This window comes from Oncorhynchus keta, chromosome 32 (assembly GCF_023373465.1).
Source record: "Oncorhynchus keta strain PuntledgeMale-10-30-2019 chromosome 32, Oket_V2, whole genome shotgun sequence".
NCBI classification, from domain to species: Eukaryota; Metazoa; Chordata; class Actinopteri; order Salmoniformes; family Salmonidae; genus Oncorhynchus; species Oncorhynchus keta.
In genome coordinates this window covers 8446418-8461875 of record NC_068452.1, presented here as the reverse complement: position 1 = coordinate 8461875, position 15458 = coordinate 8446418, and the positions used below count along the sequence as shown (strand labels likewise).

The 15458-nt window shown below is 42.4% G+C and overlaps 1 protein-coding gene across 1 annotated transcript in view; it reads right to left on the bottom strand.

Moving 5' to 3' along the window:
- Positions 1 to 11812, bottom strand: part of LOC118365721 (cytoplasmic phosphatidylinositol transfer protein 1-like) — a 79222-nt gene extending 67410 nt beyond the window's left edge. The window contains exon 1 of the mRNA XM_052490626.1: positions 10966 to 11812. Within this exon, the coding sequence (XP_052346586.1) occupies positions 10966 to 11013 (48 nt within the window). The 5' untranslated portion in view covers positions 11014 to 11812. The remainder of the gene's footprint in view (positions 1 to 10965) is intronic.
- Between the last annotated feature and the right edge of the window lie 3646 nt (positions 11813 to 15458).

The following is a 15458-nucleotide window of genomic DNA, read 5'->3' as shown; positions in this document are numbered from 1 at the left end:
TAAATGTACCACTGCTGTGACGCTAATCGCTCCCCGGTAGGTGGGCAAGAGCGAGAGTCAAAGGCAGAACTTTTTGCCTTTTGATGTTATTGTAAGACTCAATTTGGCTTGATTTCTCCGTCGGAAGCCCGACTGAAAAAGCATAAGTGGGAGTGGTCCCCTGTAGCTCCCATCTGTTCAGAAAGCTAGAGTGGATTATTGTATCGTTATTTTAGGAGATGAGGGGTTTGAAGATATACATAGTCTTTTTAGCTTTTGAGGTAACGATTTGTAGTCCTAACCAATCTCAGGCATTTTTTTTGTGACAAGTACACTACATTTGGGACTGGGAGCATTTTTTGACTAAACATTCCATGTTAAAATGTTATAAGATTGGAATAAAATAAAAAATAAAAAGGATTAGATGTGGCATGGATGCATTTCATTCAAGACTTCCATCATGGACTACTTGCTGTAGCAGTTGAGGGTGGAGTAAGACATTAAAGACACCAGCTAATATCCACTATGCTGTCACAGACATTAGGGACTGGGTGAAGATGCGGTGCACACACACATACATACAATGCTATGGTTCGCTGGCCCCTGCTGGGAAGGGAGGCAGTGGCACTAACAAGCTCCTATACATGCCCTCCTATCAGGAGAGGGGTCCAGGACATGGCAACAACACAGCAACGACACCAGACAACCAGGAACTTGGGGTTGCAGCGGCAATGTCCATTTTATCCATCAGCCTCAGGGGTAGTGTGGGATTACAGTCACTTGAAAGGAATGGAACTTTAACTGGAAATGCAAGGACTTTTCTAGGAAGGATAGGAAATCATAGAGCTAGGAGTATGATATCATAGAGCTAGGAGTATGATATCATAGAGCTAGGAGTATGATATCATAGAGCTAGGAGTATGCTATCATAGAGCTAGGAGTATGATATCATAGAGCTAGGAGTATGATATCATAGAGCTAGGAGTATGCTATCATAGAGCTAGGAGTATGCTATCATAGAGCTAGGAGTATGCTATCATAGAGCTAGGAGTATGCTATCATAGAGCTAGGAGTATGCTATCATAGAGCTAGGAGTATGCTATCATAGAGCTAGGAGTATGATATCATAGAGCTAGGAGTATGATATCATAGAGCTAGGAGTATGCTATCATAGAGCTAGGAGTATGATATCATAGAGCTAGGAGTATGATATCATAGAGCTAGGAGTATGATATCATAGAGCTAGGAGTATGATATCGTCGCTAACATCCCGTAGAGCAAACACAAACTGATGAAGTGAATTAAATACTCGAACACTTTAATTAAATCATACTGTTTCGTTAAATAAAGCACACATTCACATTGGGCAATCATGAAACTGGATAGCATATGGGGTATTTGGGGATATTGACAAAATACATCTTTTACATTTTTTAAACAAATGTATATTTTGTACAACGCGATTCGAAAGGAGCCAAAAACTCTTTATGTGAACAATAATTGACCCATAAGTAACATTCTCGTCCATGATCCCACCTGGTAGTGTTGGTACGGATATCACTCTAGTTAGTCAAACTGTATCCAAGTCTCCACACTGGAGAGTAGAGCTGCCTACTAAATCCTGGCCTTTAGGGAACGCAAAACTATTAAATATCTCATTTGACAGTTAGCCCTGAAATGGTCTTAAATGATAAACTGTGTAATCCTACTTCTATTCAGGGAATGGTAAACGGACGATGGTTGCCATAGAGACGGCGATGATGGTAACAGATCCAGGCAACATAGACAGTAGCTATCTATAGCCCGTCTGTCTGTGGTGTGGGTTGAGCTACTGTTGCTGTCCAAATGAATATCACCTACATATTGGTTTGAAGCAGATCAGAGTAGCAAGATGTGTGAGTCTCTCTGACAGCGGCCCAAATCGCACCCTTTTCCATATATAGTGCACTACTTTTGACCAGGGCCCAAACCTGCACAGGCACACGGGCACACACACAAACACACGCATGTGAACACACACAAGTAAACACATACCAACGGCACATGCTCGCACACACACATAGTCTCAGAGTCCATTAGAGCTGTTAACATCCCACTAGCAGAGTGCAGAGAAACATTCTCACAATTATGCTTCAATGGCCACTGCCAGACCCATCTGCTGCTAGAGAGGCCAGACGATGTTCTTTACAGCCGATCTGGGGCCTGTGGGTACGCTACTGCGTCAAATATCTCCCACCCTCCAGACTTTTTTCTCACAAGTGTAGCATAGGTTGTGCGCTCCGCAAACAACGTGTCCACTGCGACAATGATAACGGTAAAAGACTGGAATAAATACATATTGACAGAAATTACCGTAACCAAACAAACGAGAAATGAGCGAGAAGAGAGAGATCGAGAACGAAAACGAGAGAACAGAGAGGCAAAACGGAAGCTCCAAATGAACTCATCAAGCCAAAGGGCCCATCCCTCCTGTCCAAAATACTCGTTAAAGACGTGGCTTAGCCCGACTGTAATTACACTGCCAATGGCTACCGGTTGGGGACAACATTTCTCAGAATGAGGACATGTTTATACATGTATTGTCGTCTCATATTCTATTCATTTCAATCCCAAAGCAACAGATTCAGCCTGTGTGTGTGTGTGTGCCTGTGTGGGGTGTGTGTGTCTGTGTTTACTTGTTCAGTTCCCAGCTCCCCTATAAACTCTTCTCAATAATTCATAATGGAAAGTTGGTGGTTAAAATTCAGCATTGTGCACACATAATAAAATTGGGCATGGTATGACCCATTTAAAATGACAACAAAATCAGGCGGCTAGTCAAAGTGGACTGTGATTTAAGGTCAAGTCAAATATCCACTTGGTCGACTGCTTGATTGTCTTCAGTCAATACAAGAGTGCTGAATTATGAATGATGTGATGTTTGCATTGGGGTTGATACTAAAAATCATTTTAAAATGAAAGTCGGAAAACGGAAGGCTGCTGGAGTGAAAGGGAGACCTGTAACGGAAACGCTAAAGACAGACCACAGCTACAACAGGATGAATGGGCCGAGTAGGGAAACCACAAGAATGTGCATCTGTGAGAATCAAATCTAATTTTATTTGTCACATGCGCAGAATACAACAGGTTTTCATTACAGTGAAACGTTTACTTACAAGCCCTTAACCAACAATGCAGTTAAGAAAAAGCGTTAAGAAAGTATTTACTAAATAAACTGAAGTACGTGATAGTGTGTGTGTGATCTCTCTCCAGTTAATTGAAATGGCTTCTGTCCAAGGAAGAGAGTGACTGTCCGCAACGTGTGACGATCACCCTGGAATGGCCTGACGGAAAAGCCTTCCGCAGGCTACGCGCACCACACACACACACACACACACACACACACACACACACCATCAAGGAAATGAGAGGAGGCCTCATCCGTGGATAACAGTCTATCAAAAGCCATGATGGTACTTCTGCTGGAGGAGCAAATATAATCTTATCAAATCACAACACTGTCATGAACACCAGATGACAACTGTGTCTTGCACCGATCCACCCATGGAAAATGTTAGGTCCATTTCCTCATCAACACAACATTGAATATCCACAATTAACTATTAAAATGGACAATTTCAAACCAGGCGCTGTGTGTATCAAGCGTCTCAGAGTAGGAGTGCTGATCTAGGATCAGCCCCCCCATCCCAAATAAATCTTATTCATTGTGATCTAAAAGGCCAAACTGATCTTAAAATCCAAGCAATTCCATGGTAACAGAGTGACGCTGAAATTCACTTTTTCACATTAAAAATGTATGCCAAGGAAAAAACACTTTTAACAATAGCCACTGAAACACATAAAATCTCCCTCAGTTTTTTTTAACGTGTCCACGTTTTCCCAGAACTCTGTTAAATATCTAATTTGAATTCAGATTCAAAGATGTCTGCAGAAAGAATTGGGTGTCCGCTATGATATGACAACTTGAGTTTGAAAAAAATTTAATCTCTGTTGGCTATTGAACTACATACAGTAAGTGAAGTGGATCAACACCTGGTAACAGAATGACATCATGGGTCCTTCATTTGTATTCAACAGAGATCCATAATTTTGAATGTGATGTACCCTAATTATGTATACAAAAAAAAAGGTAGAAAAATGCAATATCCCACTTATTCTAATGAGCTCTGACCCAAACAAGACCAAATGTGGTTGTTCCAGACTGGACCAAATCTGTACCAATCATAGACATCCATGTTTCATACGTTTAGACTTCACAGAAGAGCACAGTGGAGTACAGGACTGCACAGCCCAGTACAGGGGGAGGCAGGTAGCCAAGCGATTAGAGAGCAAAGCCAGCAACCAGAGGGTGTCCAGTTCAAATCCTAGATGCCATTGCCTGTCATTGTGACCTTGAGCAAGGCAATTATCCCTCCACAACAACATCTCTCCAGGCACCCAGTGAGGTAGCCTCCCCACACCTCTACAAAACTACTCTACTCTACTGCAACCATGTTTTGTGACTACTATGGTTTCTCCATTGTGGCTAATTCAATTGTAATCATTCTGTTACACATTTTTTTAGTCACTATTACCAATTTGGAGTGATGCGTTTTAAAACACTTAATAATTCATAAACAGGGGCCTCCCGGGTGGCGCAGTGGTCTAAGGGCACTGCGGTCCAAGACCCTGGGTTCGCGCCCAGGCTCTGTCGCAGCCGGGTGCGACCGACCGACGCACAATTGGCCCAGCGTCATCCGGGTTAGAGAGGGTCCTTGTCTCATCGCGCACCAGTGACTCCTGTGGCAGGCCGGGCACAGTGCGCGCTAACCAAGGTAGCCAGGCGCACAGTGTTTCCTCTGACACATTGGTGCGGTTGGCTTCTGGGTTGGAGGCGTGCTGTGTTAAGAAGCAGTGCGGCTTGGTTGGGTTGTGTTTCGGAGGACGCATGGCTCTCGACTTCGTCTCTCCCGAGCCCGTACGGGAGTTGAGACAATTTCAGGGGATGAGACAAGATAGTAATTACTAACAATTGGATACCACGAAATTGGGGAGAAAAGGGGGTAAAAATGTATTTAACAAAAATAAATAAATAATAATAATAAATAATAAATTCATAAAGAACATTTTTATCAGTACAAACACTATAATCTGTTACATCTATGAACTTTCATCATCCTCCCTCATGAGGGAGAGGGATTAGAAAATATCTTAAAGATATGTGGGTTTTTGGTAACAGAATGACAAGACACTAGGCAATATTTCTTAGAAACTTACAGAAAGCAAACAATTTCTGCAAAATTAAATATAAAATGTTGATATTAGTCGGCCTTCAACATTGAATTTTGATGTATTTCTAGATGGAACAAAAATACATACACAACATGAGCTGAAATGTTTTAAAAATCCCAGAAATGTTCCGTATGCACAAATAGCTCAGATTTTCTCCACAAATTTGTTCACAAATCCCTGTTAGCGAGCATTTCTCCTTTGCCAAGATAATTCATCCACCTTACAGTTCTGGCATATCAAGAAGCTGATTAAACAGCATGATCATCATGGTCCTTCTGTAGCTCAGTTGGTAGAGCATGGCGCTTGTAACGCCAGGGTAGTGGGTTTGATCCCCGGGACCACCCATACGTAGAATGTATGCACACATGACTGTAAGTCGCTTTGGATAAAAGCGTCTGCTAATTGGCATATATTATTATTATTATTATCATTACACCGGTGCACCTTGTGCTGGGGACAATAAAAACCTACTCTAAAATCTTCAGTTGTCACAACACAATGCCACAATTGTCTAAAGTTATTGGGGAGCATGCAATTGGCATGCTGACTGCAGTAACAGAGAATTTAATGTTAATTTCTCTACCATAAGCCGCCTCCAGCGTCATTTTAGAGAATTTGGCAGTACATCCAACCCGCCTCACAACCGCAGACCAATTAGAACCACTGATTGTCTGGGCCTGGTTCCCCTGTGGGTGGACCTATGCCCTCCAAGGCCCACCCATGGCTGCACACCTGCCCAGTCATGTGTAATCCATAGATTAAGGCCTAATGTATGCATTTCAATTGACGGATTTCCTTCTATGAACTGCAACTCAGTAAAATATTTTAAAATGGTTGCTTTCATATTTTTTGTTCAGTAAAATACCTTAAAAACCATATACTAGAATAAGTCTTAAGAGCCCTTTTCCACCTGTGTGAGCAGAAATCAAAGCCTTTGCTTATTCCAAATGTTCAGGAACGAAAATGGTTGAAAAAATGTAGACTTCTAGCTTTCATTTGACACCAAATGTGATATGCTCCTATAAACGTGTTGGTTGGTGCTCATGGATCCTTTTACATGGAAATGACCATCAGTTTTCCTCTGAGACGCTTGATACACACTCCCAAAAAGCAGCGAGAAAGACAGACAACCCATTTTGAGGAGTGAGGTAATTTGGTTCTTACACTTCTGAACACGCTTGACAACACCTTGTGATGCTCGCAATATCGATATTCTCATCTCACCCGGCCAGTGAACACCCACGGGATTAGTATTTTTCTAGTTTGTGCCGTAAACCGACAACAGCCACGAAAGAGACCGACTTCCATTTCAATACGATGCCTCTCTATATCGGCCCGTATCTCTCTCTGCCTCTCTGGAGCTGCAACATCGCAGCAAGATGTGAAATTAACTCCAGGCGTTATGGAAACAGGGTTGGGGGATCTAACAACTGCAAGCCATCGAGTTAAAGAGCCTTTAAAGGAAGTTTAACACAGGCTTCACAGAAATTTGATGTGGAGGGCCACGTAACTACTTTCCTGACATTAAACCCCCCCCCAATGGGCCTAATTGGACAAAGTAGTCCCTTGAAGTAACGGTATGCCTACAATACACCCCTTTTTAATTTGTAATGTTCAGTAACATTGCACCAATGGAACACATGACACCTGTTTCACATTACCGCAACTGTTGGTGGCTAGTTACCACCACAGGGCTGATTGACAATGCCCAGGGGACTAGTATTCTACGCCAGGCTGGAACAAGACAGCAATCAGGCAAAAGCAGCAGCTTTCCGAGAGGGAGGCGAAATCCCAATTCAAACGGCAGATAAAGGAGTGGCTGATTAAATCAACCTAAACAGCAGATGGGGCACGGAGAGCAGCGTTTGACACACCGTATGGGAGCTAGCTGAAATCCCCCTGCTAATTTCAGGGGACGTTAGTTCAAATTAAACCAGGGTCATGTTCATTAGGGAATACCGTAGGGGGAATGTATTGGTTCCGTTGGCTCTGATGGTTGGACCAGTGTGCTAGCAACCGAAGTTTAGGTTTGATTCCCACATGGGTCACATATTTACTGAATGTGTGAACTGTAAATCCCGTTCATACATTACTGTGAATGATGATTCATCAGAAGACAAGCTAACACATGTGGAGGATGCTTGATCACACAGCCCTACCCACAACACTGACGGAGTGAGTGATTGTGTGTGCGAGCGCGCCACTAAAGCGGAAAGGAAGATGACCTCTCAAAAGGGACACTCGAGAATTTCTCAACGTTACCATGAATTTCGCTAAATGACTTTTTGATATGCACAGATGCTTTCTCCGCCACTGTTCTGGGAACATCACCGTTCATCAACTAACTTAAGATACACGAAAACACACAAGCTTCTATCATCCACTTCTATAGAGTACATTCCCTGTGATGGCTAGCAGCCATCCATATTCAAATTCAACACATATACTCCACTACCTGAAATAACCTTCTCTGCCAGAGAGTGAGATGGCTCAGTGATTAAGGGGGTAGAAATAGACAGTCGTTACACATTTGGGCTTTACCCACTGAAAGTCTTATTCTGTGTGAGTTTATGTCCCAAAACCAGAAAAGAGAATTGGATTCTATTTTTCTTAGCAATGAACACCCTCCACAACCGTAGGACTATCAGCTTTTACGTCAGACCAGCGTTATAATCCCTCCAGTTATAGACGAAGCTGGAAAGCGGAGACATTTCTAGCACGGCAAAACGCATTTCATTTGGATTTTGTTTCTCAAAGGGATAGAGAAAACCCGCATCGCAGTTATTTTAAAACCTTCACAAAGGGAAAGTGAACAGGCTGCTATGAGGTCGCACGGTGTGTTAGCACGGTGTGTTCGAACGGTTCACTGTGGATGCATAGAAAACACGTTTCTGGTGTAGGCGGTAGTTGGCCCTAGACACTGCTCTGAGGTCAGTTAATCTTATTTCCTGATGACTCAAGTTACCATTACTGGGTTGGAGAAACCTTGGCGACACCTTATTGTGAATTTTCCATCATGCCTCAGGTCATACACGCACTAGTATCACATATCTGCAACATTAGTAAGTATTGAGTAATGGTGGGAAATTAAGCATGTTGCCCTAGGTAAGAATGATGAATCATCACCCTTTTCAGTCTGTAGGACCTAGATGGGAGGAGTGATATCTTGAGAGAGAGTTCATTAGTCTGTCTGTGTCCTCTGAAATGAATCACTGTTCCATCCTCTGACTGAAATACACAGGCTTGGTGGCTGAAATTACTATGGGAAATGGCAAAGCATGACGTTAACAGCCTAGAATATGAGCCAAGATCAATTTAGTATTTCCTCCCCTAATGGTTAAGGTTAGGATTTGGGGTGGGGTAAGCTGATCCAAGATCTGTGCCTAAGGATGACAGGGTCTGATTGGTGTGGGTGGAACAAGGTGACTTCGTCAGGTGAAGATGTACAGCGGGGGGGATAAGATAGGAGTTAGGGTTCACAGAACTTTTGTTATACGTTATCCAACCATTTCCAACCCACAGTAGGAACACATGAACGTACATGCTTTCGTGAATAGAAAAATGCTGTAAAAACAAGTTTGGAAAATTCCACAGTAATAATTTGCCGCATTTCCAGAGTTACCAGCTGCACTACGCTGAGGTAACATGTCACTAGAGGCCGGAGCCAGGCCAATCACTTCCCAGAAAGAGACAATGCAAAGAGAGGGGTGACCTCGCATGTCCCCATTACCACACACACTTCATTAAGCCAGTGGCCCTGGGGTTTTCAGACAAAACAGACTTGGCCAGAGAAGATATCTGGCCTGAGGACACTTCCTCCTCCGGTCAGGAAGCAGCCATTCATGTTATCAGAGAGATGGACGACTCCCAACTCAATGCGTAGACATGATAAGCGCAATTTGTTTGAATGAGAGAAGGAAAGAAAGCAATCTTCCCGATGACAAGTGAATGTGAGAACTGAATGAAACACGCGTTGTTGACAACGTTTATGTGGCCCTTCCAATGACTCCTTCACATGTGTTAACTCTGTGATAAGAAACCTTCAAGAGACAAAGATAGCTCCCTTTATATTTTCTCTGCCCTTACATACCATAGTTCACCAGAGGCTCAACATTTAATTGAGCCACACACAAAGTTCAGAAGCAATTGTAAGAAAAAAAAAGTGTGACTTCCTTACATCTTACAGTGTCCTAACGGCCTATTAGGAATAGGTACTCCTTCATACCTTGAGTGCCTTCAGAGACGCTATTTAGCATGTTAGTCAGTAAGCTATTAGTGTCTGATGTGAGAAATAGATCATTTGAAGAGACAACACACAAAGGCATCTTTTTAATCCCTTCGAAGACTCACAATGAAAAAAAAACGATTCTGTCACTTGTCTTCACTTTGACCAAACTCTCAGTCAAAATGACTGACTGGGTGCGGAGTTGAACCCACGCTGGAAGACAAAAAGTGTTGCTTAATGCCAAACAGAGAAACTGTGCCCTCAGTCAATGAACCGGTGCATGTGTTACGAAACTACTGATACCAAATCAAGCGTTTTGGCTGACACTCGTTATTAAATGTTGAGGGAGTTTATGGAAAGTACATGTTTTTATGTCCCGTGCTCCATTAGGTTGAAATTCTGAGAAGACCAGAGCAGTGTTCTAAGAAAACCGAGCAACACTCATGCATTTCTAATGGACAATGTCGCAAGGGCGAAGGCAGGAGGAATGCAGTAATGCAATCAACATGAGTGACAACACCATAAGGTGTTATTACCATCATTTACATTGAAGACGTCACGGGCATGACGGCTATGCAGGACTAGAACTATATTATCTAGGCAACGGTGTGAGATGGAGGACAAACTGACACATTGACTGATCAGAGAAGAATGAATCCCCCTTTTCACAGTGAACTACAAGCATGCACAGATGACTGGCTGAGAATTAAGTGTAACTAAGCAGATTCTTAGGGGAGGTGCTGCTCATTCCTATGAATAAAGATGAGCGTTGTGGACCCAACTGTGCTCAAGCAGGAGCAGAATTATGCTAGAGCAACCTAAAACAGCATTAGGCCTACTAAATGGTCCACATATTATTAAGAATGTTCATAACAGTGGCCTGCCTATACGATTATGGTTATGGTGCAATATTACTGTGTCATCATTTTTGATTCATTGATTTGAATTCACCATACACTAATAGGCTATACGCTAAACGGTAGTTACAACAGCCCCATCCTGTGGTATAGTCTCAAAGCCGTTGATAAGTAACAGTAGCCCAGTGACCTCTAGACTCAAATACTATTTAATATAAAGCTCGAGTCAATTGCCTCTAGTTTGCTGAAAACATAAGTGGGTGTTTATATGTTCATCGCAGATTATAAGTGTTGAATTTACTTCCGGTCTATCGTTTTTCTTACATTTAGTCTAATAAGCAGATCTGGTGTGTGTGTGTGTGTTCATCCCACACGGCACCTATGACACATGAACATGGCATTTACTTTCAAATAGACTGACAATTGAGGCTATGGGTGGGATAGGTTAGGCTGGCTTACAGCAAGACAAAAACATATATCATCTAAAATGTTACTTCCACCCCGCCCTTTCTATCTGTTCCTCTTCTCGCACGAGAAAGTTCGCTGGAAGTCAACTTGAATATTGTTTGACACATTTAAATCAAACAATGGAAATGCTACAATTTTACAACAACAAAAAATGTATACACTTACCTCCTCGACAGTCAGCGGCATGCATATCCTGTACTCCTTGAGCAACATCTTATTTGATATAGCTCTTCTTGTTCTACAATGTAGCCCGTCTAACAAGTTATGACCGCCAAAGCTTTAGCTAATAAAAACGCAGAGTTTGGCAATGCATGTGGATCGCCTTGAAAACAGATGACCACTGTGAGTTGTCTTGTCTCATCGGAACGAATGGAATTTTCACTGGGGAATTTCTCACAAGCAGCGTTCAAAAACGAGCCTTTTTTAAAATTCCGGACAGGACGTGGGTAAAGAAAATCAGTTAAAAAACGTACATAACTAGGATATGCCCTCTGCGAAATACATGAGAATCGATTGAAAATCGGCCAAACAGATGTTGCTTTCAAAACGTGGGCGGTAATAAAACGGCCAAGTTGCTTTAACTGCAGTTTTCTCAAACCAAAAAGAAATAGATACGAGGTTAATATAAAACAAATATATTTAAAAAAGCGAGGGTCAGGTCTGTCCTTGCAGAGGCTAATTCGCTAAAATGTACTCTTCCTCACGCTTCTGAGTTCCTGCACATACGAGTCTTCTTTACAAAGGCTTAGCTTTATGTTGCGGTGTTCTCTCTTTGGATGTGAAAAAAACGGGACGAGCTCTTCCTTTGGCTGTCGTTTCTCACTCCGTGCGACGACGAGCTATTTTGCCGCTGCCACGGAAACATGCGGGCAGGAAACAAGATGCGTGAAAGTAAGCGCATCAGAGTTCATGCTCCCTTTCATTGTCACTGGTTCTATTCAAATGTGAACAATCCTCTTCCCTAGAAAGTGTTTGAAACCACGTTAAAAGATTGTGCTACACGAGTCGACTATGCAGCCTGCTGAGTAGCCTGTGTTATTTGACCTTGGCCTAAATAACGGTTTTTGATGACTCTGTGTCCATCATCCATCCAATCAAATGTTATTTGTCACATACACACGGTGAGCAGATGTTAATGCGAGTGTAGCGAAATGCTTGTGCTTCTGGTTCCCGACAGTGCAGTAATATCTAACAAGTAATCTAACAGTAACCCAACAACTACCCAATACGCACAAATCTAAAAGGGGTGAATGAGAATATGTACATGTAAAAAAAAATAAAAAAAATGGATGAGTGATGGCGGAGCGGCATAGGCAAGGCGCAATAGATGGTATAAAATACAGTATATTATATGAGAAATGTAAGATATGTAAACATGATCAAAGTGGCATTATTTAAATTGACATTGTTTAAAGTGACTAGTGACTGCTTGTTCATAGGTCTATGCCCCGACTTGGTCATAGCAGGCCTGATGATAGAGATGTAGGCCTATAACAACATACAGATCTAATGCATTTCTTAACAACCAAGGTCTAATTGGAATTAAATAAATAATAATAACCGACACAAATCGTTTACTTAGCCTAAAGGCTATTCTCTTTTTTTGTCTATCATGTTCTCTCTGGTATGCAATCTGGTTTCCGCTCAGCTTATGGATCTGTCACTGCAACCTTAAAGGTCCTCAATGATGTCACCAATGCCCCTGATTCTAAGCAATGTTGTGCTGCTATTTGTATTTATTGACTCGGTCAAAGCTTTTGATACGGTAAACCATTCCATTCTTGTGGTCCGGCTAAGGAGTATTGGTGTCTCTGAGGGGTCTTTAGCATGGTTTGCTAACTACCTCTCTCAAAGAGTGCAGTGTATGTCTCAGACACTGCCTGTCACCAAGGATGTACCCTACTGACAGGCAGTAGGCCCCAAGCTCTCTCATCCATTTATATGCAGATGATACAGTCTTATACTCACCTGGCCCCTCCCCGGATTTTGTATTAAATGCTCTACAACAAAGCTTTCTTGGTATCCAACAAACTTTCTCTGCCCTTAACCTTGTTCTGAACACCTCCAAAACAAAGGGCATGTGGTTTAGTAAGAAGAAGTCCCCTCTCCCCACAGGTGTGATTACTACCTCTGAGGGTTTAGAGCTTGAGGTAGTCACCTCATACAAGTACTTGAGAGTATGGCTAGGCGGTACACTGTTCTTCTCTCAGCACATGTCAAAGCTGCAGGCTAAAGTTACATCTAGACTTGGTTTCCTCTATCGTAATCGTTCCATTTCTCACCCCAGCTGCCAAACTAACCCTGATTCAGATGACCATCCTACCCATGTTAGATTATGGAGACATAATTTATAGATCGGCAGGTAAGGGTGCTCTCGAGTGACTAGATGCTCTTTACCATTCGGACATCAGATTTGCCCCCAATGCTCCTTATAGGACACATCACTGCACTCTATATTCTTCTGTAAACTGGTCATCTCTGTATACCCGTCGCAAGACTCACTGGTTGATGCTTATTTATAAATCCCTCTTAGGCCTCACTCCCTATCTGAGATATCTACTGCAGCCCTCATCCAACACCCGTTCTGCCAGTCACATTCTGTTAAAGATCCCCAAAGCACACACATCCCTGGGTCACTCGTCTTTTCAGTTCGCTGCAGCTAGCGACTGGATCAAGCTGCGACAAAAACACTCAAACTGAACAGTTTTATCTCAATCTCTTGATTCAAAGACTCTATCATGGACACTCTTACTGACAGTTGTGGCTGCTTTGCGCGTTGTATTGGTGTCTCTACCTTTTTGCCCTTTGTGCTGTTGTCTGTGCCCAATAATGTTTATGCCATGTTTTGTGCTGCTACCATGTTGTGCTGCTGCCATGTGTTGCTACCATGTTGTTGTCATGTGTCGCTGCCTTACTATGTTGTTGTCTTAGGTCTCTCTTTATGTAGTGTTGTCTCTCTTGTCGTGATGAGTTTTTTGTCCCATATTTTTATTTAATTTATTTTTTAATCCCAGCATCCTTCCCCACAGGAGGCCTTTTGCCTTTTGGTAGGCTGTCATTGTAAATAAGAATGGCTTCTTAACTGACTTGCCTCATTAAATAAAGGTTAAATAAAAAAAATTGTGAGCAAACTGATCAAGCAATAAGAAGTGGAATAAATGAACCAGTTACATGTTTCAGGAAACATTACTTGTTTATATGGTTGAATCTTTTAGGATTTTATTCAAAGTTCCAATGTCTATATGACTTTGTGCCAATTTGATTGAATGGAAAATAACAATGTATGTGTCCCAAATGGCACCCCATTCCCTACATACAGCACAACTGACAATGCCCAGGGGACTAGTATTCTACGCCAGGCTGGAACAAGACAGCAATCAGGCAAAAGCAGCAGCTTGCCGAGAGGGAGGCTAAATCCCAATTCAAACGGCAGATAAAGGAGTGGCTGATTAAATCAACGTAAACAGCAGATGGGGCACGGGGAGCAGCGTTTGACACACAGTATGGGAGCTAGCTGAAATCCCCCTGCTAATTTCAGGGGACGTTAGTTCAAATTAAACCAGGGTCATGTTCATTAGGGAATACCGTAGGGGGAATGTATGGGTTCCGTTGGCTCTGATGGTTGGACCAGTGTGCTCGCAACCGAAGTTTAGGTTTGATTCTCACATGGGTCACATATTTACTGAATGTGTGAACTGTAAATCCCGTTCATAAATTACTGTGAATGATGATTCATCAGAAGACAAGCTAACACATGTGGAGGATGTTTGATCACACAGCCCTACCCACAACACTGATTGTGTGTGCGAGCGCGCCACTAAAGCGGAAAGGAAGATGACCTCTCAAAAGGGACACTCGAGAATTTCTCAACGTTACCATGAATTTCGCAAATGGACTTTTTGATAGGCACAGATGCTTTCTCCGCCACTGTTCTGGGAACATCACCGTTCATCAACTAACTTAACATACACGAAAACACACGAGCTTCTATCATCCACTTCTATAGAGTACATTCCCTGTGATGGCTAGCAGCCATCCATATTCAAATTCAACACATATACTCCACTACCTGAAATAACCTTCTCTGCCAGAGAGTGAGATGGCTCAGTGATTAAGGGGGTAGAAATAGACAGTCGTTACACATTTGGGCTTTACCCACTTAAACACTTATTCTGTGTGAGTTTATGTCCCAAAACCAGAAAAGAGAATTGGATTCTATTTTTCTTTGCAATGAACACCATCCACAACCGTAGGACTATCAGCTTTTACGTCAGACCAGCGTTATAATCCCTCCAGTTATAGCCGAAACTGGAAAGCGTAGAGAAAATTCAAGCACGGCAAAACGCATTTAATATGAATTTTAACTCGTCTTTTAAATTCGCTGCAGCTAGCGACTGGAACGAGCTGCAACAAACACTCAAACTGAACAGTTTTATCTCAATCTCTTCATTCAAAGACTCAAGCATGGACACTTACTGACAGTTGTGGCTGCTTTTTCTCTACCTTTGTGCTGTTGTCTGTGCCCAATAATGTTTGTACCATGTTTTGTGCTGCTACCATGTTGTACTGCTGCCATGTTGTGTTGCTACCATGTTGTGTTGCTGCCATGCTGTGTTGTCTTAGGTCTCTCTTTATGCAGTGTTGTCTCTCTTGTCGTG